We start from the raw sequence: 27,194 nt of genomic DNA, 5'->3' as shown, positions 1-27,194 counted from the left end.
CGCCACAAAGATAAAGGGTGGTACGACCAAATCTAGAGCCCCCTGGTTATCTCGAGGCTTACAGAGTATGTTGAAGCAGAAAAAGAGAGCTTATGACTATCACAAATATCTTAATACTTTAGAAAGCCTAGAGGAGTATAGAAAGTGCAGGGGTGAAGTAAAAAAGAAAATTAGAAAAACAAAGAGAGGACATGAAAAAATATTGGTAGGTAAAATCAAGGAAAACCCAAAGGTGTTTTCTCAGTACATTAAGAGCAAGAGGATAACTAAGGAAAGGGTAGGGCCTATCAGAGATGTACAAGGAAAATTACACATGGATGCAGATGATGTAGGCAGGGTTCTTAATTAATTTTTTGCCTCTGTATTCACAAAGGAGAGGGATGATGCAGACATTGTAGTAAAAGAGGAGCAGTGTGAAATATTAGATATGATAAGCATAATGAGAGAGGAAGTACTAGAGGGTCTGACATCCTTGAAAGTGGAAAATCACCAGGACTGGATGGATTGTATCCCAGGCTGTTAAAGGAAGCCAGGTAGGAAATAATGGATGTGCTGAGGATCATCTTCAAATCATCACTGGATACGGGCGAGGAACCAGATGATTGGAGGTCTGCGAACGTTGTACCATTGTTCAAAAAGGGTGCGAAGGATAGGCCAAATAATTATAGGCCGGTCAGTCTGCCCTCGGTGGTGGGTAAATTATTAGAATCAATCCGGAGGGACAGGATAAACTGCCACTCAGAAAGGCACGGACTGATCAGGGATAGTCAGCATGGATTTGTTAAGGGAAGGTCATGTCTCACTAACTTAAGTGAATTCTTTGAGGAAGTAACAAGGAGGATTGATGAGAGTAGTGCAGTGGATGTGGTCTACATAGATTTTAGTAAGACATTTGACAAGGTCCCGAATGGCAGATTGGTCAGTAAAATGAAAGCCCATGGGATACAGAGGAGTGTAGCAGGTTGGATCCAAAATTGGCTCAGTGACAGAAAGCAAAGGGTAGTAGTCAATGGATGTTTTTGCGAATGGGAAGCTGTTTCCAGTGGCGTTCCACAGGGCTCAGTGTTGTGTCCCTTGCTGTTTGTGGTATATATTAATGATTTGGACTTAAATGTGGGAGGCATGATTGGGAAATTTGCTGATAACACAAAAATTGGCTGTGTAGTTGATAGTGAAGAGGATAGCTGGAGACTCCAGAAAGATAACAATGGTTTGGTTGAGTGGGCAGAAAAGTGGCAAATAGAATTCAATCTGGAGAAGTGAGAGGTAATGCACTTGGGGAGGGCAAATAAAGTGAGGGAATGCACAATAAAAGGGAGGATATTGAGAGGGGTAGAAGAAGTGAGAGACCTTGGAGTGCATGTCCACAGGTTCCTGAAGGTGGCAGGACATGTAGATAAAGTGGTGAAGAAGGCATATGGAATGCATTCCTTTATTGGCTGAGGTGTAGAATACAGAAGCAAGGATGTAATGCTGGAACTGTATAAAATGCAGGTTCAGCCACAGTTTTGCATAGGATGATGATCAGGGCATTATTGTGCAGGAGGAGGCAGAAGGAGCTGTGCTCATGTCCCCTCAGAGGAGGGAGTACAGACACAGGCCTGCTCAGCGGGAACAGATGCAGGGTTTCAGGGGTCACTGGAAAGGAGGCTCTACCTGGACCAGCAGCAGGAAATGTGCTCTTGCGTTCCCTAAAACAGTGTCAGATCATGGGGGCAGTGGATGGAGGAGTCCCTCCAGCTCATATGTGCCACAATGGCTCAGGGCTATGAGCTCATGTGCTCCTCCATAGAGAGAGTGGCTAACCTCTTGGTGAACCATATGCAGCATCACTCGGGGTGTATGCAGAAACTGTGCACAACCGTCTACGGGATCTGTGAGATGCTGGCTGGTGTGGACCAGCCAATGTACTGGTGGTGCAGAAATCTTTGGAGGGGATGCCAGCTACACCTCAGCTGGTGTCTGCCTCCAGGCATCTGGAGCGTCTGGCAAGGACTGAAGATGTCATGGAGGAGAATGAGGGTACTACCCCTCACAGGGTGCTCTCATCATCCTTTACATCTTTGGCCCTTCTGACTGAGGGACCATCTGTGCAGCAAGGCCAATTGATCTAGGCTACCCCTGCAATGATGCAGGTGCAGCAGCCTCTGGAGGCCCCCGGGCACCTCCACAAAGAGGACGACCGCTACATGCAAGTCAGTAGCAAGCCGAGACAGTGAGCAGGCTGCCTCCACCTCCTCTGAGGCACAAGGGGAGCACAATGTAGGATTGGCCAAGCATTATGCAGAGCACTGAGTGGGTCACAGGGATGTGATCTTACTGTCTCTGACCACTGTTTTCCTCCCTTTACGCTGTATAAATGATGCCATTTTAAGGCACACATCTGTGAAAGGAAAAGTGGCATGAAGTGGTGAAAGAGATAACGGGATCCTCCAGGGTGAGAGCAAAGCCTCTGGGCAGATGTGCTTCCGTCATTAGCAGTAAATGATTCAATGGTCCAGGGCTGCGTCTTCCATGCATGTGTTAGCGCAGGTATCTCAGACTGCTTTCCATGCCATGCCCCTCACCCGGGGTCAGAGGGGCTCAGTTGAAACGTTCCTGAATCAGATGATCCCTGATGTTAATGGCATCCTCTTGAGCCCTTCGCACCCTGAACCATGTCCAGCCACCTCATTGTGCAGTTGGGGTACCTCTCTGTTCAGCATCATTTCCCTCCGCCTCCACTTCTTCCTCCTCACTCACATCCTGCTCCTATTTCTCCCGTCCTCAAATTCAGCACCTCTATCGAGGGCATGTTATGGAGAATGCAGCAGACCCTTGCAGGAGGGTACTGGAGGACGACACCCGATCAGCCCAGGCACCAGAAGTGCATCTTCAGAAGCCCGATGGCTTGCTCAATTGTTATCCTAGTGAGAAGGTAGTTGTATTGCCTCTGTGCCTCTGTCTGGGGCTTCCGCAAAAGGGGTAAGTAGCCATTTCTTCAAGGGCTATCCTTTGTCCCTCTGGGATCCATCCATGCACTTTGGAGTGAAGATCTGAGGCAGCGTGGACTGGCAGTGGATGATGGAGTTATGGCAACTGCCAGGAAAATGAGCGCACACACGGAGGAAGCTCTTGTTGTGGTCGCAGACCATCTGAACATTGAGGGAGTGGAAACCCTGCCTGTTGATGAATCTCACTGGCCAGTCAATGGGTGCCTTGATGGCCACATGGGTGCAATCAATGATGCCCTGCACCTGGGGGAATCCAGCAATGGCATTGAAACCCATTGCCCTCTGTGCCTACAAGGCCATTTCTATCATGAAATGAATGTACTGTCCAGCTCTGGCAAAGGGGTCATCAGTGCCCTGTGAGATACAGTGGCATACTGCCATATGTGAGATACAGTGGTATACTGCCGTATGTGAGATGCCACTAACATCCACAGCTGATCCTTGGAAGGAGCCACAAGCGAAGAAGTTCAAGGCGGCAGTGACTTTGACGGCACTACTGGCAGGCAATGGCAGCCAGTGTGAGGTCTTTGGTGACAGGGTGACAAATGTCAGTGACCATCTACCCGGAGAGTGGCAGTCTTCTGCAGCATTGGGTCTCGGTCATGTCCAGGTACCTCGGTCTTCAGCGGTAGATCCTGTGTTGAGGGCATGGCCTCTGTTGCCATCCTGCCCCTCTTTCCTCTCCTGTGTCCGCCTGCTGGGTGGGGCTCCGCCTTCCTGCAGAGGGTGTCACTCTGTGTCGCCGCTGTGTCCATAATCTGACAGTCGGCCTCCGTTGCCAGCTGCAGCCTTGCTTTTGGACAGGTGGCTGCCCTACTGTGATTGTCAGCCTTGCCCACTGCTCTTCTGCCCCTGCAATGCCGGGGGGGGCGGGGTGACTATTCAATGTACGAGCGCTGACTGTCCACTCTCCCCGCCATCTGCGCAGCCCCAGGGGCACTTCCTTTCAAAAGGCTGAGTTCCCCTCTGCCCCTCTTCTGGGGCAGGTAATCCGGGTGCCCCTGTGAAACCTCCCCCTTCAACAAGTTCTTAACAAGCTGCTTAACTACTTGAATTGACCATAATTGGGAGGCAGGCGGGATTGGAGTCCTGCTGTCCCTCTACCCTGGTGAACATTGCCAGCACCGGGAACGGCATCTCGAAACTGACAAGCCGGCTGGGTCGGTATTTTCAGGTCCCATCCACCTCTGTTCCCGACCTCGGGGAGGCCTGAAAATTCAGCCCAAACAGTGAGGTTCCCCAGGGGTCAGTACTTGGACCACTGCTTTTCTTGATATATATTAATGACCTAGGCTTAGGTGTACAGGACACAATTTTAAAATTTGCAGATGACACAAAACTTGGAAGTATTGCGAACCGTGAAGGGGATAGTGATAAACTTCAAGAAGACATAGACAGGTTGGTGGAATGGACAAACATGTGGCAGTTGAAATGTAATGCAGAGAGGTGTGAAGTGATGCACTTTGGGAGAAAGAACGAGGAGAGATAATATAAAATAAAGAGTACAACTCTCAAGCAGGTGCAGGAAAAGACAAACCTGGGTGTATATGTGCACAAATCATTGAAGGTTCCTTCTGTACTGTATCCATTCTATGACCTTATGAAGTGATAAATCATCGTCTCTTTCTTAAATTTAGTAAAGACACAAATAGAACAAAGGTTGAATAATAAAAAAGCTTCTGCTGGAATTCTACTTAGAACTGATTCACGTGCTCAATGTGCAGGGGCTTAAATCCAGGCAAGATTCAACTGCACATGTTAATATAAAAAGCTTGAAAAGTTGTGAAAGTTTAATTTTGACAGAAACAAAGCAGAATTTCAGTTGTGACGTGGCTGAACGTGCATTTGCTGGGTGAAAGTAATAAACCTGAGATTGCAAAACTTTAGATTATTTATTTGGAATATTATTTAGGCAATGGAGAAAGAGCAGGGGAGTGGGAGCAATTGGATTGTTCTTACAAAGAGCAAGCACAGGCAAAACAGCCTGCCTTTCTGCTGATTCTATTAGTCCCTGGTACAAGCTGTGTGATTGCAGCTGGAAACCAGATCAATTTTATTCAGATGCTTCTAGTTTCTCCATTTGGTGAACGGTTGCTACTTGAATCTTTCTACACAGGAATGAATGATAGAAATATAGGAACTTTCCAGCACAGAAGGAGGCCATTTGGCCCATCATGTCTGTGCTGCCTCTTAGAAAGAGCAGTTATGCTTAGTCCCACACCCCTGCATTTTGTCTGTAACTCTTAAAGTTCTTCATCCTCAAGTACATGTCCAACTTGCTAGTAAATTTATTTATGGAATTGATTTTCATCACCTTTTCAGGTAGAGCATTCAGATTGCGACAACTCTCTGAGAGAGAACATTTCTCTTTATCTCCCCTCCAGATTTTATCCAATGATTTTGAATCTCTGACCTGAGGTTATTAACCCACTTGCCAGAGGTCTCTATGGAACACCTTCTCTCTTCCAAGGAAAACGATCCTAACTTTTCCAACATTTTCCTCATAACTAAAGTTCCTCATTGGTGTTAACATCCTAGTAAAATCACCTCTGTAGTCTTTCTAAGGCCTTCAAATTTCTCCAGAATTTTCCACAATATACCAGCTGAGGCCCAATCAATGATTTATGAACTTCTAGTTAGACGTAAACAAGGCAGAATAGAGGCTTAGTAAGAATGAAATTTGGATATTCCGATCAGCAATACTTTTTAATTCGTTCGGGGGAGTGGGTGTTGTTGGCCACAACAGCATTTATTGCCCATCCCTAATTGCCCTTGAGAAGGTGGTGGTGAGCTGGCTTCTAGAACTGCTATAGTCCTTGGGGTGTAGGCGATATAGTTTCAAGTCAGAATGGTGTGTAGCTTGGGGTGGGACTTGCAGGTGGTGGTGTTCCCATGCATCTGCTGCCCTTGTCCTTCTCGGTGGTAGAGGTTGCGGGTTTGCGAGGTGCTGTTGAAGGAGCCATGATGAGTTGCTGCAATGCATCTTGTAGATGGTATACACTGCTGCCACTCTGTGTCTGTGGTGGAGGGAGTGAATGTTGAAGGTGGTGGATGGGGTGCCATTGAAGTGGATTGCTTTGTCCTGGATGGTGTCGGGCTTCATGTATGTTGTTGGAGCTGCACCCATCCAGGCAAGTGGAGAGTATTCCATCACACTCCTGACTTGTGCCTTGTAGATTGTAGACAGGCATTGGGGAGACAGAAGGTGAGTTACTTGCTGCAGAATTGCCAGCCTCTGACCTGCTCTTGTAGCCACAGTATTTATATGGCTGGTCCAGTTCAGTTTCTGGTCAATGGTAACCTCCAGGATGTTAATAATGGGTAATCCAGCGATGGTAATGCCGTTGAATGTCAAGGGGAGATGGTTAGATTCTCTCTTGTTTGACATGGTCATTGCCTGGCACTTGTGTGGCATGAATGTTACTTGCCACTTATCAGTCCAAACCTGGATGTTGTCCAAGTCTTTCTGCATATGGACATGGGCTGCTTCAGTATCAGAGGCGTCACAAATGGTGCTGAACATTGTGAAATCATCAGCGAACATCCCCACTTCTCACCTTATGGAGGAGGAAGGTCATTGATAAAGCAGCTGGAGATGGTTGGGCCTAGGACACTACCCTGTGGAACTTCTGCAGTGATGTCCTGGAGCTGAGATGATTGACCTCCAACAACCACAACCAGCTTCCTTTGTGCTAGGTATGACTCCAACCAGCGGAGAGTTTTCCCCCTGATTCCCATTGACGCCAGTTTTGTTAGGGCTTCTTGATGCCTTCTTGGTAAAATGCTGCCTTGATGTCAAGGGCAGTCACTCTCAGCTCTTTTGTCCATGTTTGAACCAAGGCTGTAATGATGTCAGCAGCAGAGTGGCCCTGATGGAACCCAAACTGAGCATCACTGAGCAGGCTATTGCTGAGCAAGTGCCGCTTGATGGCACTGTTGACAACCACTTACATCACTTTGCTGATGATAGGGAGTAGACTGATGGGGCGGTAATTGTCAGGGATGTGGGACTAGTCTGTGAGACAGCTCTCCCAATTTTGGCACAAGCCCCCAGATGATCATAAGGAGGACTTTGCAGGGTCGACAGGGCTGGGTTTGCCGTTGTCATTTCCGAACCCAGGTCGTACTCCATCCGGTTTCATTCCTTCCCTTAGGCTTTGTAGTGGTTTGATACAACTGAGTGGCTTGCTAAGCTATTTCAGATAGCATTTAAGAGTCAACCACATTACTGTGGGTCTGGAGTCACATGTAGGCCAGACCAGGTAAGGACAGCAGATTTCCTTCCCTTAAGGACATTAGTGAACCAGATGGGTTTTTAAAACAATTGACAATAGTTTCATGGTCATGATTAGACTAGATTTTTAATTCCAGATTTATTAATTGACTTTAAATTCCACTATCTGCCATGGTGTGATTCAAACACATTTGAGCATTTGCATGGGGCTATGGATTACTAGTCTAGTGACACCACTACTCCACCGCCTCCCCTTCCTATTATCTTAAATTAACAGCGAATGGAAAAGCTTGCGGATCATTAATTCCAAAAATAAAGGGCCTTGTCTATTGGTCTGTTAAGTTAGATCCCAGGAGTTAAGCAGCAGTGAGCAAGCACACTGGTGTCTTACTGTTAAATCTAGTTTCCATGGACTGGTTAATCACTTTAGACTTTACATAACAACCCCAAAAGCTGTTGATAAAAGCAAACTACTGCAGATGCTGCAGATGTCTGAAATAAAAACAGAAAGTGCTGGAAATACTCAGCAGGTCTGGCAGCATCTGTGGAGAGAGGAACAGAGAAGTTGTTCCGCTCTTCTCTCCAATAGGATTTCTATTTGTCTCTTTTACATTGTCCACCTTCATTGCTTTCTATTTCCTGCCTGGTGTTTGATAAAGTGTCTACCAAAACTCGTTTTCACAGCCACATCTCCTTCCTCAGTGACTGTCTCCGGGTCCGACTTATTCCACATGGATTCCAACTGAAGTTCCATCCTTCATGTTTTGAATCCACCCAAGATTACACATATCTCCGAGAAATACAACATTCCTCGGACTGCTGCTCTCACCACATCCTGAGATCCACACTGAGTGCCATGCGCTGCCACATGTGCACACATGACCTCTCTCTCCAGAAGCACCGACTCACCTTATCTCAAAGCTGTTCTGCTCCGCTGTTTCAATTCATCCTTCGTCTTATCCGATGCATTAACAAAAAACTTTTTCTCTTCCTTTCAGGTGTTAAGGAACGCAAGCTCCAGCAGCTCCAATACCTCTCCAGATCATTCTTCCCCTTCACTTCCCTCTGACCCCACCCCTTCTCCTAATCTGACCCCTTGCCATGTATTCACAATACCCTCTGACCTTCCCATCTCTGACGCTGAACGATCTGTACTTCACAAAAGGCTCAGTTTTATCCCCTTATGCACCCACCACAATGAATTTCGCACTCGGCATGACGTCGAGCTCTTCTTCCATCGTCTTCACCTCTGGACTCACTTCTTTGACCAGGAGTCCTTCCCTCTAACCAGCGAACCCTTTCACCCACCTCCAGTATTCTCCCTCCACCTGGACCCCTCCCTCCCTCTGGCCTGTTACCCACTCTTGATCTTTTCATTGAGAACTGTTTGCTTGACATCGGCTGTCTCTGCTCCCCTCGCTCACTCTAACCTGTTCCCTTCTGAACTTGCTGCACTCCGTTCTGTCAGGTCTAACCCCAACATTGTGATCAGATGAAAGGTCACAGACTTGAAACATTAACTCTGCTTCTCTCTCCACAGATGCTGCCTGACCTGGTGAGCATTTCCAGCACTGTTTTTATTCCAAAAGCTGTTGAGGCTGGGGGTCAATTGAAAATTTTTGAAACTGTGATTGATAGATATTTGTTAGGCAAGGACGTTGAGGGATATAAAACCAAGGCAGGGAGATGGAGCAACAGTACAGATTAGCCATGATCTCATTGAATGGCACAACAGACTCAAGAGGCTGAATGGCCTCTCCTGTTTCCTATGTTTCCATACTTGTCCTATACTCTTTGGACTTGGGTCAACAAGTCTGCTGTAGGACAACTTCTCCCTGAGTCCAACTTAAAATGAATATAAAAGTACTTTAAAAGACAGCACCACATACTCCAGGTAAAAGAGTGAAGAAACAGAAGCTATGCCTCACCTGAATATCCAAAGCTGCTAACTTTACCTTCTCACTTGCATTCCTGTTGTATTCCTCTATGGTCCATGATGGTTGGGGCCGCTTTTGCTCCAAAACCTCTGTCAGTCGGAGGTCCGTGTACAGTGGATTGCTCTTCATGTGGGACTTCATGGAATTGGGGTAGACGTGAGGGCTGAAGACTTGTTCGATCAGAACAGAATCTTTCCCTGGCTTTGGTGGTCTATGTGATTGTGAAATGATGTATCGCCGATCTGCCTGGAAAAGAAGTTAAAGGGTTGAAGCTTAATGAGCAGAAAAGGCAAAGCACATCTCACTAAAAACACAATTACAGCCCAAAAAAAACAAATGATTTCACTGGGGGTCTTAATTCCCAGGTATCAGTTTGATTGGGACACCAGTGAGGGTTCCCAGCTGGCTTCAGTTTCCCTGGGTTAAGGATGAAGGATTTGGAGACAATTATTTGACAGGTGTTGTTACGACCTCAGTGAGATTGTTAACGTTAAAAATACAAGATATAAATCCCCAGAACAATTTAAAGATATACATGATAATATTTCACATTTTTAGACTTTTATTACTATGGAAGGATAGAAGAAGATAGAATTAGCCACTATTGGACAAGCTGATGGTGAGTAAACATACCATCTAGAAGATAAATGTAGAGAACATTGAACAAAGAGATTGATCACCTCAGCTTTCTGAGTGCTGTGGAGGCCATTCAAAGTTTGCATGTATCTGGTCTGTTAAAGTTAAAGGAACTGTATTGTAATATTATGCTGACAATTGTAAGGAAAGAGTGTTCTGAGAACAACTGTAATTGCTTGAAAATCACTACCCCACTCAGTATATTAAAACCAAGAGATAGGGAAGTGAATAAACCTACAGAGGGGAATATCAGCCAGGATTGTCCTGCTGCATTCTAGTGAACAATGCTGGACAATGCAGATGTGCAGATAGAGAGTTAAGATGGTCTCTGTTAAGATGAGTCCCATAGTTGAGTAATCATATATGTAAAGTAAATCTACTCTTACAAAGAATTACATAGAACACACAGTGCAGACACAGACCAGCCATCCCAACTGGTCTATGCTGGTGATTATGCTCCAAATGAGTCTCCTCCCATCCTCTTCATCGAAAGCTATCGACATATCCTTCTATTCCTTTCTCCCTCATGTATTATCTAGCTTCCCCTTACATGCATCTATGATATTTGTCTAAACTATCCACATTCTAAACACTCTTTGGGTAAGGAGTCCTGGAATTCCCTATTGGATATAGAGATACGCACTGAAACAGGCCCTTTGGCCCACCAAGTCTGTGACGACCATCAACCACCCATTTATACTAATCCTACATTAATCCCATATTCCCTATCACATCCCCTCCTACATTAATCTCATATTCCCTACCATTCTCTTACCTTCACTCGGGGCAATTTACAATGGCCAATTTACCTATCAACCTGCAAGTCTTTGGTGGTGGGAGGAAACCAGAGCACCCAGCCGAAACCCATGCAGTCACAGGGAGAATTTGCAAACTCCACACAGGCAGTGCCCAGAACCGAACCCAGGTCACTGGAGCTGTGAGGCTGCGGTGCTAACCACTGCGCCACTGTGCCGCAATTATCTTATATTTATGGCCTCTAATTTTGGTCTCCCCCACAAATAGAAAATATTCTCTACATCTACTCTATCAAACACTTTCATAATTTTAAAGACCTCTATTAGGTTACCGCATAGTATTCTATTTCTCTAGAGGAAAGAGCACCAACCTATCATTAACATAAGATTAAATATATGAGATTTGGAGGAGAGAGCAGGAGAAAGTTCTTCATACAGAGAGCTGTGATGCTGTGGAGTTCACTTCTGTGGTGAGTTGCCGAGGGAGAAGTTATGCCAACATGGAAGATTAGTTTGGACAGGTGGATAAAAGCACTGTGCACACAGTCCCCCTGACAGAATTAAACATCTATTTCATGAAGGGATGTTTCATATTCTCTGTGTAGACCTGCTGTATGGACAGTAAACATTTGTGAGATTTTGTCCTGTTAGTTTACTCCAAAAACTATGGTAACCAAGATCCAAGATGGAGTTCATTTGCAATCCAAAATGGCTGCTCGGTGATGCATTGACAACCTTGCAACAAAATAGATATGAATTGGCCCTTTAAAAAATAATATTTTCATGATTTGGTTGCCTTCCTCCTGTTTTACCCCTTCCCTCCCCCTTTCCCCTCCTGCCCACCAAACAAAACTGCTGGCTCTACACGAACAGTCAAAGACGTTGCACTGGAGGCCAACATTCTGGCGTTGCCCTCCAAGGCACTCTGAGATTTCAATTAACCAACTTCACGGTACTGGAGGATGTTAGCCCATTTGTGTTTACATGCCACCCAAGGGACAATGGCCCCAGCAGTATTGCAACAGGCCATATTATCTGCATTACATGATTATAGAATTTTCCAGAGTGGAGTGGAGCAGTGGAAAGGGTGAAGCCAATAGCAGAGCATTGGAAAAGGTGGGCCTGAGGGTGGAACATTGAAAAGGGTAAGGCCAACAGCAGAGTGGTAGAAGATGGCAAGAGCGGAGCATTGAAAAGGACAGTCTATGAGTCCATGAGGGGCACAGAAATAAAATCACAAAGTGACATCACAGCCCCAGGAGGGATGGTGGGGGTAAGTTATTGGTAAATATTTAGTTTAATTGACCTGTAACTTAAACTAGATCAAGTAATTCATTAAAAACTAAAAAAAAAGCTAAGTTGGTTAAATACATAAACTTTAATGAGTTAGATATATAAAACAAGGTTTGATCGGGATGGCAGTGTTAATGATGTGCTGTAACTGCAGCATGTGGAAGTTTGTAGAGAGCACTGTGATCCTGAGCAACCACATCTGCAGCAAGTATCGGCATCCCAGGAACTTCTGCTCAGACTTGTTAAGATGGAGTCCAGGTGCTGATGTTGCAGAGCAGCAAGGAGAGGGAGAGTTACCTGGACACTTTAATTCAGGAGGCAGTCACACCCCTTAAGTTAGGAAATGGTACAGTTCTGTGTTGTGGTCAGGGACAGGAAAGTGTGACTGTGATTCAGGCAGGTAAGGGGACACCAGGTGTCGAGCTGGAGGAGTCTCGGCCTTTGCCCTTATCTAATAGTATGCAGTTCTTACTGCCTGTGTTGATGAGGGCAAAGTCTGCAGTGTGGATGAGCAAACTGACCACCGCACCATGGCACAGCAAGCTATACAAGTGGGAGAGTGAAAAGGAATGTGATAGTGATAGGAAACAGTATAGTCAGGGGGATAAATACTGTTCTCTGCAGCTGCAACAAGGAGTTCGGAAGGTTGTGTTGTTTGCCCGGGTTAAGGTCATTTTTTTGTTCATTCATGGGATGAGCATTGCTGGCAAGGCCAGCCTTTATTGCCCATCCCTAATTGTCCTTGAGAAGGTGGTGGTGAGCCGCCTTCTTGACTACAACTGAGTGGCTTGCGAGGCCATTTCAGAGGGCAGATAAGAGTCAACAATATTGCTGTAGATCTGGAGTCACATATAGGCCCAGACCAGGTAAGGACGGCAAATTTCCTTCCCTAAAGGGCATTAGTGAACCAGATGGATTTTTCTGAGAATCCAATAGTTTCATGGTCACCATTATTGATACTAGTTTTTTATTCCCGATATCTAGATAATATAATATAAATAAGCAAAGGATAACCAAGAAATTGACAAAGAGAAAATAAAACCAGCAAGTGACAGAAAGCTGTGGCTCAGTTTGCTCTAAGTCACAAGACTGTGGGTTCAAGTCCCACTTTAGCACAAACTGTAGGCTGACAGACCAGTGGAGTGCTGCACAGTTGGAGGTTAACACCTCTTAGTCTGGAATTTTTCCTTCAGTGCTTTTGAGACAGTGAGGCAGTTTTTGAATACATAGGCCATTTCATCTGACCATCGGAGGCCATATTTGCAGAATATTGCCCACTTTTTTCAAAGGAAAAGTCAATTTCAAGGAGTCCACATTGAATAAAGATCGTATCTTGAAAGTTAGGAATATGATTGGGATTTAACCCTGGACTGAAAAGTTGGTGGTGAACCCGCTTTCTCCTTGCCTGGGGATCCAACCCGTATTTTGCGGGTCACCGGGCTTCAATTGGTGTGAGGCGGGACTTCCACCTGCTGAATAGAGCTGCCGGTCAATCAACGGGCTGGCAGCTAACTGTCCCAGCAGCGCCACTGGGAGTGATGGCAACTGCTGGGACTACAGCACAGCTCCAAAAAGATGTTGGGGGAGCCCGGAACAAAGGTAAGTTGCCTTGCCAGGGGTAATCAATCGGGTCCCGGCGAGGCAAGGGTGCCCAATCATGAGGGTCCCCTGGGCCATCAGAGAGCTGCCTGCTTTTGTCAGGCGGCTTCTCCCGTGTCTAGGACGCCCATTTGACATGCGTAAAATCCATGTGGAGCCGGGCGAAGACTCTTATGTGGCCGTTAACTGGCCATTTAAGGACCTTGATTGGCCTGGGGCAGGCGGGCCATATCTCACCGCTGCCGCCCTGCATAAAGCAGTGACGGAGGCGGGAGCAGGTTGGGAAGGGGCCCCCGGAGCCTCCCGCTCCATTTTTTGCCCTTCCCCCCCAACGCCGCCATCCCGCTGTTCGTGGGGGGTGTAAAATTCTGCCCTATATGTCTTTACTGGGCATGACAGAATGGACAAGAATATGGCAGATGGAATAAAATGTGGAGAAGTGTGAAGCTAATCATTTTGGAAGGACGGGCGGCACAGTGGCGCAGTGGTTAGCACCGCAGCCTCACAGCTCCAGGGACCCGGGTTCGATTCTGGGTACTGCCTGTGCGGAGTTTGCAAGTTCTCCCTGGGTCTGCGTGGGTTTCCTCCGGGTGCTCCGGTTTCCTCCCACATGCCAAAGACTTGCAGGTTGATAGGTTAATTGGCCATTATAAATTGCCCCTAGTATAGGTAGGTGGTAGGGAAATATATAGGGACAGTTGGGGATGTGACAGGGATATGGGATTAGTGTAGGATTAGTATAAATGGGTGGTTAATGGTCGGCATAGACTCGGTGGGCCGAAGGGCCTGTTTCAGTGCTGTATCTCTAAACTAAAAACTAAATTTTTAAATGGTGAGTGACTGGGAAATGGTTGTATTCAGAGGGACCTGGGTGTCCTTGTACACGAATCACAGAAAGTTAACATGCAGGTGCAACAAGCAATTAGGAAAGCAAATGATATGTTAGCATTTATAACAAAGGGATTGGAGCATAAGAGTAAATAAGTCTTGCTGCAATTATATAGGGCTTTGCTGAGACATACCTGGAGCAGTGTGCACAATTTTGGTCTCCTTACCTTAGGAAAGCTATACTTGCCTTAGAGAGAGTACAACAACAGTTTGCTAGACTGATTTTTGAGATGGGAGATTGTCCTATCAGGAAAGACTAAGTAGACTAGGCCTATATTCCCTAGTGTTTAGAAGACTAAGAAGTGATATCATTAAAATGTATTAAATTCTTCAGGAGATTTACAAGATAGATGCTTGGAGGATGTTTTCCCTGGCTGGGGATTCTATAACTAAGGGTCACATTCTCAGAATAAGGGGTCAGCCATTTAGGATTGAAAGAAGAAGACATTTTTTCACTCAAAGGGTTGTGAATCTTTGGAATTCTCAACTCCAGAGAGCTATGGATGCTCAGTCATTGAGTATATTCAATCAGAGAATGATAGACTTGTGGATACTAAGGGAATCAAAGGACATGAGGATTATGCGAGTAGGTGGAATTGGGAAGATCAGCCATGATCTTATTAAATGGGAGAACAGGCTCGAAAGGGCAAATGGCCCATTCCTGCTCTATATCTTATGTTCTTATGTTTAGAAACAGACCATCTGGTCCGTCAAGTTTTTGTGTTGTGTTTTTCTCCAAGAACAGCCACCTTGTCTGATCCCACTGTATTGCTGTCTCTTTTCCAAGATACTATCTAGTTCCTTTTCAAAAGAATCTGTGAACTCTGATAATTATTAGAGAACCTCGGGAACCTTTTGAAAAATTGACAGCCTCATTGATGGAAAGTTGCTTGATATAATGTTATATTTCTAAAAGATTTTTGATAAAGTACCGCAAGAAGGAGGCCTTTATGATGTAATGTTAATGGGTATTACTTGTAAGACATAGGCCGGAATTTTACGCCCCCCCAATGAGCGGGATGGTGGTGGGGGAGGGATGTAAAATGGAGTGGGAGGCTCGGCAGGCCCTTCCCTCGGCAGGAAACTGCCCGCCCACCCCAGGCCAATCAAGGCCCTTAAGTGACCAATTGGCGGCCACTTAAGGGCCTTCGCCTGCTGCCATGGGGATTTTATCTTTGGTTGGTCAAGCAGCCCAGGCCTGACAAAAGCAAACGGTTCTCTGATGGCCTGGGCGGGGGCTGCACCCCGCTGGTCAGATACCCTGATGCCCCAACCATTTTCAACACCCAGCATGCCCCTCACTCCCCAATCGACCACTCTTGCCTCACTAGGGCCTGACCAATCACCCCCAGTGAGGCCCCTAAAACATCCATCAACCGTGACTCTGTTTCCTGTCACTCAGCAAATTTTGTATCCATGCTGCTACTGTCCCTTTTATTCCATGGGCTCACAAGTCTTTTATGTGGCACTTTATCAAACGACTTTTGGAAGTCCATGTCCACCATATCAACAACATTGCCCTCAACAACCCTCTCTGTTACCTCATCAAAAAAGTCCAGCAAGTTAATCCGTGCTGGCTTTCCATAATTAACTCATATTTGCCCCAGTGACTATTAACGTTGTCCCAAATTCTCATTTCAAGAAGCTTCCCCACCACTGAAGTTAAACTACTGACCTGTAGTTGTTGGGCTTATCTCTACACACTTTGCTGAGCAAGGGCGTGACATTTGCAAATCTCCAGTCCTCTGGCACCACCCCTGAGTCTAAGGAAGACTGGAAAATTATGGCCAATGCCTTCTCAATTTCCACTCTCTTCCTCAGTTCCCTTGGATGCATCTCATCCGGTCCTGCTGCCTAATCAACTTTAAGTACAAACAGTGTATTGAATACCTCTTCCTTATCAATTTTAAACACTTTAGCTGTCTTCCTTGGTAAAGACGGATGCAAAGTATTCATTTAATATCTCTGCTATGCCCCCTGCCTCCATGTGTAAATCCCCTGTTTGGTCCCTAATTAGCGCGATTCCTCATTTAACTTTTACTATTTATATCCCCAAAGAAGACTTTTGGATTCACTTTTGTGTTCGCTGTCAGTTTCTTTTCAGTCTCTCTTTGCTCCTCTTATTTGCTTTTTCACTTCCCCTCTGAACCTTCTATATTCAGCCTGGTTTTCTGTCATAAGCACACTTTTTCTTCATCTTAATTACTATCTCTTTCATCATCCAGGGAGCTCTGGATTTCTTTGCCCTACCTTATCCCTTTGTGGGTATATACCTTGACTATGCCCGAACTATCTCTTCTTTAAAGGAAGCCCATTGTTTAGTTACTGTTTTGCCTGCCAACCTTTGATTCCAATTTATTCCACCCGGATCCATTCTTATCCCACTGAAGTTGGCTTTCCCCCAGTTAATTATTCTTACTCTGGATTGTTCCTTGTCCTTTTCCATAGCCAACCTAAACCTTATGATACAATGATCACTGTCCCCTAAATGTTCCTCTACTGACACTTGATCCACTTGTCCCACCTCATTCCCAAGAATGAGGTCCAGCAGTGCCTCCTTTCTCATTGGATTGGAAACATACTGGTGTAGAAAATTTTCCTGAACACACTCCAGGAACTCTTGCCCTTCTCTGCCCTTTACACTACTACTATCCCAGTCTATTTTCGGATAATTAAAGTTGCCCATTATAACTATAATTTTTGCACTTCTCTATAATTTCCTTGCAAATTTGTTGCTCCAAATCTTTCCCACTAGTTAGTGGCCAATAGACTACACTGAGCAGTGTAATGTTGAGGTGCCCTTGTGGTCCCCGACCTGCCTCAGCCTCTCCTGGTGAGGCTGCCAAGGCTCCAGAGCTGCCGCCCCTCTGATTGGGCTGGCAGCATCGAGAGCCTGCCCGCTGTCTTTAATAGCATGGCAAACGTGAAGGGAGCTGATTAGGAGACTGCCACCGGGAAGATTGTGCCGCTGGCCTTGCTGCTGCCAAGCATGGGCTCGGGAACTCCATTTGATCCCAATGTTTGGGTCCTGGAGCCCACAGGAAAATCTAGTGCAATGTTTCAGATCACCCCTCCCACTACAAACACCACAACCACCGCTCCCCATCCCCGCCACTGATTGCACCACCCGCACCCCCCACCACGCCAACCCCACACCATACCCCCAGGTCTCCAATTGACATGGCTCCACTCATTGTCCTCTGCCTGGCATGAGATTCACTGTACAGTTCACTGGCTCCTTGAAAATGAGGTCCAAGGAACAGTATTGGGAATGCCCGACCCTCACCATTCAGGCACTGGGATCACACTCAGCACCACCACACCGACCCCCCCCCACCAAAATGCCTGCCTAAGAACTGAAGCCTCTATTTGAAAGGAATCCTTAATTGTTGTATGTCCAAATGGAAATTGCTGTTAAAGGGCACAGAGCATTTTCCCTTTTGACACTTCGTTGAAAGCACTTTTTGAAGAACCATTTCAATGGAAAGTTTCCCTGTTTATGAGACCTCAGGACAGACACAGAAGCTCCAACCGCTGTGCTTGGCTTGAAGTGGTGGCCAGAGTCATGATAATGACCAATGGCTAAAGAAGATTGCAGAAACTGAGACAGAGGTTTATAGCCTGAGACACACTGACAACCAAGGTAAAACCTTTTTTTTATTTGTTCATGGGATGTGAGCATCGCTAGCAAGGCCAGCATTTGTTGCCCATCTCTAATTGCCCTTGAGAAGGTGGTGGTGAGCCGTCTTCTTGAACCACAGCAGTTTGTGTGGTGTAGGTACACCCACAACGCTTTTTTCTGTTCAGTTGGATACATTTGAGTGACTTTCTAGGCCATTTCAAAGGGCAGTTAAGAGTCAACTCCATTGCTGTGGAGTTATGTGTCGGCCAGACTGGATAAGGACATTAATGAACCAGGTAGGTTTTTATGACAATCTAGTAGTTTCATAATCATTATTACTGAGACTAGCAATTTATTCCAGATTAATTAAAGAATTGAATTTAAATTCCCCCAGCTCCCATGGTGGGATTTGAGCTCATGTCTCTGGAGCATTAGTTCATGTCTTGGGATTACTAATTCAGTAACATTACCACTTTATTGATAATCATTTTGGAAAGAAATGACCAGTCTATAGAAGCAGAGATAGATGATAGTCGGACAGGAATCAAACAAAAGAAAGGAACAAGACAGGGCATCTTCAACTAGAGAGTAGTGATTGCAAGATACCTGGAAGTACAAAAACCTGTGAATATATGCTTTACAGACTCTGAGAAGGCATTTTATCAAGTCTACAATCAGAAAATAATGTAGTGCTTAAACAAACTAGAAATTGACAGAAATGATAAAAGGATAATTCAGAATCTATATTGGAAGCAATCAGCAGTGGTGAAACTTGCTAGCAGCTTGTCAGTTTCACAATCAAAACAGGAGTGCATCAGGGACGTGTTCTGTCCCCAAAACTGTTCAACCCATACACTGGGACTATCTGTGGAGACACTGAACATCTACCAAGTTGCAATATTGGTGGGTTGAACACTAACAGCTTGAGATACGCAGATGACATTGAACTAATTGCAGAGTCGGAAGAGGAACTACAGGAAATTGCGAACAAAGTGAATGCAAGGAGTATAGAATATGGATTAAGAATGAATGTGAAGAAAACCAAGATAATGGTGATAAGCAGGGACTTAGCCCCGGAAGTGAAAACTGAAGCAATGGACAAGTCCTAAAACAAGTGTAAAGGTTTACATACCTTAGGCAGCTTATCACAGATGATAGGAGATCTGATTGTGAGATCCAAAGGAAAATTGAGATAACCAGGACCAGCTTTGTTAAAATGAAGAACTTGATAACATCAAAGAAACTGACCCTGAATTTTAGGAAAAGAATGCTGAAGTGTTACATTTTGTCATCTATGTTATATGCCTCGGGGACATGGACAATAAATAAAGACACTATTGATAAGCTGAATGCATTGGAGATGTGGACATATTGGAGGATGTTCCGCATATCTTACATCTTACACAGACAGAAAGACTGATGAGGAAGTGCTAAAAATGGCTGGAGAAAAGAGGAAATTAGTGCATAAGATCAAAGAGAGAAAGAGACAATATTTTGGTCACATCATTAGAGCAGAAGGTAGACAGAAACAATTATTGGAAGGAAAGATCGATGGAGATTGTAGGAGAGGGAAGCAGAGAGGAAAATGAATGACAATGATAATGGACTGGATGCAGCTGACCTATGCAGAATGTGTAAGGACAGCACAAGACAGACAGAGGTGGAGATACATGACAGTCAGCCTTCTGGGAAGAAAATGACAATGAATAAATGAACGAACAGTACAAGTATGCCGCTGTGCCCCACCTAAACTGGGTGATATTTCATTATGCCAAGTAGATGGATAAGTTTTGGATGCTGAATGAGTTTGTTCTCGCCCTCTTGAGCTGTGCCTGAGGTTATAGGCCAAGACCTCATAAAATATATTTTACCATGTAGACCCATCGTGAAATTGCAAGAAAAAGTGAATTTGCATTTATATATCTTCAGGAAATTTCAAAGCACCTCACTACCGATGAATTATTTTTGAAATGTAGTCACAGTTGGTCTGTAGGAAAATGTAGCAGCCAATTTGCACACAACACGGTCCCACAGACAATACTGAGAAGAATGACCAATCAATTTGTGAGAGTGAGAGTTTCTGTGAGTGAGTGAGAGTATGGATGGAATTTTATATGCTCTCCCCTGTGTTGGTTTGGAAGCAGAGAGAGCATGTAATCGGGTGGGATGGTGGTGGGAGGGGGCAGGAAGGCCTGTGAACATCCCTCACACCTCGCTGCCAATTGAGGCCCTTAAGTGGGCAATTAATACTCAATTAAGGACCTCATCCCACTGCCGCTGCAATTAGCCCAGCGGTGGGTGGACCTGTCGCTGCATGGGGAGGATGGCAAAAAAACCATGCGGGTTGTGTACTGGCTCTGGAGGGGGAGGGGTGTCCCTTGTTAAAAAGCACAGTGCCTGAACGAGGGACTCGGCATCGGGAAGGGCGAGCCCACTGAGAGCTAACCAACACCCTTATTGCCAAATCCCCCATTCACCCCCTCCCAGCAACCTTCACTCTTTGAGACCCCTCCCACCCTGACCCTACCTGTGGCCTGGGTCCAGCGCTGCTCCTAGGCCTTGGGTGGGTGCATTACCAGCAACAGCCGCTGCCTCCTTGGTGGCACTGCTCAGTTAAGGAGCTACTGGCCTCTGATTGGCTGGCAGCTCTCCGAAGGCGGGACTTCCATCGTCAGGTTCCTTGATCCCGGGAAGGCCTGTCGCTGTCCAGTTAAATACCTAATTGGCACTTGATTTGGCAGGCCTCCCACAGATGGGTGACCCAGGGTTCTTGCCGGTGCTTTTGCTGGAGGTCGAAACCCCCGTCGCCCGGATTAAATCCCAGCCTCGGTCTTACTCAAGCACTCACACACTCACTCACACACACTCACATTCACATGCACTGCCACACACACACTCACTCACACACACTCACATTCACATGCACTGCCACACACACACTCACTCACACACTCAGTCGCACTTACCCACTCACACAGACTCATTTGCACACTCACTATGTTCACAATACATTGCTTTGAGTCTTGCAGTCGGCATTTTTACATATATTTCTCTGATGTTACTCAAGAATCATCCACTGGCTCAAAAAGATGCTGTGCAAGCCAGCTCCTCATTGACTCTCTATCACATACTCCTGTAGAATGTGTCTGGGAATTTAGACAGTCAGCTTGATATGGGTTCACCAGAGTAGATTCAAAGCACGAGTGAGCATGACCAGTGATGGGAACAGAGGACAGAATTTTCCCGACATCGAATATAATTGCGGGTCAGAACCATTTCCAGGTCCCGACCCCACTGTTGTCTGATTCCTGCATGGCATCACTATCTTACTGGAGGCAGCAAATTAACAGGCCACCTCCGCCTTCGCTGTCAGGAAGCCCACTTAAAGGACACCCAGTAGTCTGAACTGTGGCTACAGGCCACAGACTGAGAAGTACAAGAGAGACCCAGATGGAGGGCTGGTGTGGAAGGGCTGCTCCAAGATTCAATGACGCCTTCTTTGAGATCATGGTGGAGGCAGTGAGGGCCCACAGACATATATTTCTCCCAGAGACCAGGAGGAAGAGGCTAGTTGCAATGAGAAAGCAGGCATGACTGGAGAAGGCACAGGAGGTGGCCAGCTGCAGTGTAGTGAGGAGGACAGGGAGTCAGTGTTGGAAGTGATTCAATGGCTGCTGAGGTTTGGGAAGGTGAGTGGCATGAAATCCACAGGTGCCACATGTGAAGGCTTGGCAAGTGCAGCTGGCCACTGCACTGCAATGCTTCAGCGATATCAAGTCTCACCAATGCTGAGACATATGTTTCCAGGTCAACTCTGTGGCCAAAGGAAGCCTTAATACCACAGCCACTCCTGGAAGACATGAGAACAGCAACATGACATGAATGGTCTGAGAAGCAAGGCACAAAGCCTTCTCAGGTCCTGCTAGAAACCCACGTGATTCACTCCACGTGATATCAAGAAATGGCTGAAGGCACTGGATACTGCAAAGGCTATGGGCCCTGACAACATTCCGGCAATAGTACTGAAGACCTGTGCTCCAGAACTGGCCACACCACTAGCCAAGCTGTTCCAGTACAGCTACAACACTGGAATCTACCCGGTAATATGGAAAATTGCCCAGGTATGTCCTGTACACAAAAAGCAGGACAAATCCAACTCAGCAAATTACCGGCCCATAAATAAACTCTCGATCATCGGCAAAGTGATGGAAGGGGTCGTCAACAGTGTGATCAAGCAGCACTTACTCAGCAATAACCTGCGTACTGACGGTTCCACCAGGGCCACAACTCCTGACCTCATTACAGTCTTGATCCAGACATGGACAAAAGAGCTGAACCCAAGAGTTGAGCTGAGAGTGACTATCCTTGACATCGAGGCAGCATTTGATCGAGTATGGCATCAAGGACCCCTAGCAAAACTGGAGTCAATGGCAATCAGGGGGAAATCTCTCACTGGTTGGAGTCATACCGAGCACAAAGGAAGATGGTGTGGTTGTTGGAGGTCAATCATCTCAGTCCCAGGACATCACTGGGGGAGGTCCTCAGAGTAGTGTCCTAGGCCCAACCATCTTCAGCTACTTCATCAATGACCTTCCCTCCTTCATAAGGTCAGAAGTGGGGATGTTTGCCTATGATGTTCAGCACCATTCACAACTTCTCAGATACTGAAGCAGTCCGTGTCCGTATGCAGCAAGAACTGGACAACAGTCAGGCTTGGGCTGATATGTGGCAAGTCACATTCACGCCACACAAGTGTCAGGCAATGACCATCTCCAACAAGAGAGAATCTAACCATCTCCCCTTGACATTCAAAGGCATTACCATCGTTGAATCCCCCATTATCAACATCCTGCGGTTACCATTGATCAGCCATATAAGTACAGTGGCTACAACAGCAGGTCAAAGACTTGGAATTCTGTGGTGAGTAACTCACCTCCTGTCTCCCCAAAGCCTGTCCACCATCAACAAGGCACAAGTCAGGAGTGTGATGGAATATTCTCCACTTGCATGGATCGGTACAGCTCCATTAACACTCAAGATGCTTGACACCATCCAGGACAAAGCAGCCCGCTTGATTGGAACCCCATTCACCACCTTCAACATTTATTCCCTTCACCACCGATGCACTGTGGCAGCAGTGTGTACCATCTACAAGATGCACTGCAGCAATGCACCAAGGCTTCTTTGACAGCACCTTCCAAACCTGCAACCTCTACCACCTAGAAGGACAAGGGCAACAGATGCATGGGAACACCACCACCTGCAAGTTCCCCTCCAAGTCACACAACATCCTGACTTGGAACTATATCACCTTTCCTTCACTGACGCTGGGTCAATAGCCTGGAACTCCATTCCTAACAGCACTGTTCGTTTATCTATACCCCAAGAACTGCACATCTCAAGAAGGCAGCTCACCACCCTCTTCTCAAGGACAATTAGGGATGGGCAATAAATGCCGACCTAGCCAGCGATGCCCACATCCCATGAACGAATAAAAAATAAGACAGCGGGGGCCACCGCCTCAGTCAGAGCACTGAGTGGGTCACTGGGATTTCTTTCACCTTTGAAGAAATGAAAATAAAAACAGGGCTTTTAGTAGCATGTGAGCAGGTGATGGGGGCCCATTCTGTTGAAAGGTCACAGACCTGAAATGTTAACTCTGCTTCTCTTTCCACAGATGCTGCCAGACCCGCTGAGTATTTCCAGCATTTTCTGTTTTTATTTCAGATTGCCAGCATCTGCAGTATTTTGCTTTTATTTCACTGAATAAGCGAACCCCTTGTCTGGATGCACCCTTCAATGAATTGGTCTGTTCAGCCCAGTTGACCTGGCAGATTATGCAGGCACAAGACACCCGAGCACTTTGTTCTATCAGCCTCCTGAGACCCACAATTCCTCAAGGCCAGGTCTTTGGCTATGCAATGAATCATCCCTGCTGTTTCCCACTTTATAATACCGTGTGGATGTTAATTTCAGCGGACAATAGCTTCCCGCCGTGCAGCTGCCTCTACTGAGCTGCTGACACAGCATGGGATCTGTGTACCGTTTGAAAGATCACATTACCCTTGGAACAAATGGGCTAATTGCCCTTTAAACTACCCTAATTGGCTACCCGCTGCTGGAGCTGTGAGCCTGCCTCTGGCAAAAGCGCACAAAAGTGGGAACGTGTCAGGGAGGTGACCTGGCACACAACTTTCTAAATTCGCACCCCCCGCACCCCCCCCCACCCCCCCACACACACACACAAAGCCACCTCTATTGGACTGGGAAGATTCCGCTCAGAGAGAGCAGAAGTGCCATAATCATCCCCAACTGCAGAGCACAGTGCCTGCATTTAAAGGATAGACACGATCTGAATGCCAATGCTTTCTGCTGTCATTAAATGGTATTACAAGCATTCTGCAAGTTTGCTGGTGACTGTAGAGGAGTCCACTTCACCATTTCTGTGCAGTTGTGCCTGAGTGCTTGGGCTAATGCTTGGTGCACTCATGAACAAATTTGTCAATATCTTCAGGGTCTCTGTGAAGGTTTCTGCTCTGCTCTGGACTGTGAATCTTCCAGCTTTCTCTCCTGCTTCATGCTTAGGTTTTGCAGTGGACGGCAGACAATTGCCTTGGAGATCCTTGGGGTGGGGAGTCTGGAACAAAGGGCCCTCCCTTAAAATTAGAGCAGGCCATTTAAGGGTGATGCCAGAAAGCACATCTTTAAACACAGGGTAGTGGAAATCTGGAACTTTCTCGCCACGACAACTGTTGCGGCTGGAGGGTAATTGAAAATTTCAAAACTGAGATGGATAGATTTTTACTGGACAAGCGTATTAAGGGATATGGAACCAAGGTGGGCATACAGAGTTAAGGTACAAATCAGCCATAATCTAATTGAATGTCAGAACAGGCTCAAGAAGCTGAAGGGCCTCCTCTGGTTGTTATGAAAGTGCTTCCAGTTTTAATATATTTTGAGTGCTCGTTCAAAAATTGTGAGAATTGATTCATTTGAAAGACTGAAGAGATTCCATAGATGATGGACTTTGTTTTGTTTTTTAAAAGGTCACTGGAAGGACTTGAGATTTTGCTTAAAAACAAACCCTTACTGGAAGTCACATGTATTAAGCTAAGTAAACACCAGGAGCGTTGGTGACTAAGGGAGTTGTTTACAGAGAAGTGACAAGTCAAGATTTATGGTGGTTAAGAGTTGGTTTCATTTCGGATATTGTTTTGGTTCAACTGGGGGTAAACCTGCTATGAGAGAAGCCACCAGCTCATCCTTTTCCATCTCTTTGAGAAACCCTTAGAATCCAGTCTGGGAAATTAAAGAAACTGATGTCGCATTTCTCCTGAAAAGCCTGCCAGACTAATCCTCAAAGCCGCCTGAAGAGAACTGCTCCAAACAGATCCCAGTGACAGCTGTCTACATGTATCGGGATGCCAGACCAAAAGGCATTCTATATCTTATCCTTATTTTCTTCAATAATTAACAAGTATTTGACCAAAGTATTTTTTGGTTCATTTTTGTAAAGAGATCTCTGCAGAGAAAACGTCTTTATTTTTTCTTTTACCGATGTGTGCGCGCGCGTGTGTGTGTGTGTTGGGTTAATTTAGAAGAGAACTTTCATATTTCAAACTGTGTGTTAATAAGCTTTGCATTTTTATTGAATCAGTGTTTTTTTATAATAAATTAATAATTTTGTTGTTTATTAAAAAACCCTGGTTGGTGGATTTTATTCCAAAACTAAAATAGATGAAGTATATAATTGGCCATATCAGTAACTGGGTAAAACATTTAAATAGATGTTGTGACCAGTGCAGAAATGGAACTAGAGAAAGACAGTGCACTCCTCCAGCCTCGGTCGTAACATATAATTGGGGGCTCGGTGCAGAATAACCCAAAGCCGACAAAGTGCAATTGTAAGCGACATAATGATAATTGAAAAGGGGAAAAGAAAAACGCCAGGTTTCTTGTACATTAGAGTAAAGCTTAAACTACTGAAATGGCTACTTTTGATGCAAACTTTTTCTGCAGCACCTGTGGAAGAGCCTGTCACTCTAGAATTGGCCTTTATAGCCACTCCAGGCGCTGCTCCATACACCACTGACCACCTCCAGGCGCTTACCCATTGTCTCTCGAGATAAGGAGGCCAAAGAAGAGATGCAAATGCATTTGTGCCGCAGTCTGGAATAGATTATGAGCCTTTAAAGGCATTGTCCACTGATGAGCTGTCAAGTGTGGTGGAGTACTTGAAGTTAGACATTAGACCGAAAGCTAGGCAGGCTGAAGTTCAGAGACTAGTAGCCAGTCAGCTGGAGATTGAAGTGAAAGACCAGAGGGACGAGTAGAATTGGAAGAAGACAAGGTAACACTGGCACAGATTCAGTTGGACAGGAAGAAGTAAGAATTTTAAACGAGGGAAAAGGCAAATGAAAAGATATTTCGAAGGGAACAAGCTTAGCGGCAGCAGAGAGAGAGGCAAAAGAAAGAGAGGAAAAGGAAAAAGAGAGAGCATTATAAGGGAGCAAAGAGTGCGGCAGGAGAGAGAAAGGGAAAGAGAAAGAGGAAAAGGAGAGAAAAAGGGAATACCAGATTAGAAGACAGGAACTAGAAAAAAAAGGATGCCTTTGACACTGTTATGATCCTGTCATTTTTTTTTTCTTTTCTGGGAAGTATGCGGTGTGCCTTTAAGGCTGTAAAAGGATCGGTACTGCTTTAAGAACAAGTAAGCCTCAGGAAATACTAAGAAGATGCATTTTGGTTGCCATTGGATACAACCATATGGAGAGGGAACCAACCAGCTTCAAAGAATGCATCCTGTTTACCCGGCAACAGCCATTCAGAGAACAGGGACAAAGATACAATATTGCCGATTGCCTTTTGAAAAACTGGCTTTTGAGACAGAGTTAGCAGACAGACACAGACAGCTGTTCTGCCAGCATATAGTGAAGAAAAGAGAGCTCTCCCTCAGTTTATTTAAACCCTATTTATTATACTCTCAGAATTCTGATAAATCAAGCCAGATTAATTTCTTAAAATAGAATAACTAATTACTTTAACTACTGAACTGTAATTACTGAATTCATTGCTGGAAAAATAAGAGCATCACTTCAACTGGAACTAGATACGGACTGTACTACTGTTGAAGAACCTTTTTTGTCCCCATTGGACGGCTGTGAGGACTTCAAGCAACCTTGGAATGTTCAACATTGGAAGATTCCACTTTGGCAGGAGCGTAAATCTACAAGGACA

General features: G+C 45.6%; 1 protein-coding gene across 1 annotated transcript in view; it reads right to left on the bottom strand.

Annotated features, from left to right (window-relative positions):
* The window catches only part of minar1 (membrane integral NOTCH2 associated receptor 1), a 98,935-nt gene that overhangs the window by 16,016 nt on the left and 55,725 nt on the right, over positions 1-27,194 (bottom strand). The window contains exon 3 of the mRNA XM_068017580.1: positions 9,156-9,410. Coding sequence (XP_067873681.1) covers positions 9,156-9,410 — 255 coding nt within the window. The remainder of the gene's footprint in view (positions 1-9,155; positions 9,411-27,194) is intronic.

This window comes from Heterodontus francisci, chromosome 38 (genome assembly GCF_036365525.1).
Source record: "Heterodontus francisci isolate sHetFra1 chromosome 38, sHetFra1.hap1, whole genome shotgun sequence".
NCBI lineage: Eukaryota > Metazoa > Chordata > Chondrichthyes > Heterodontiformes > Heterodontidae > Heterodontus > Heterodontus francisci.
The sequence above is the reverse complement of the archived record's forward strand: the minus strand, read 5'-3'. Positions and strand labels throughout refer to the sequence as shown.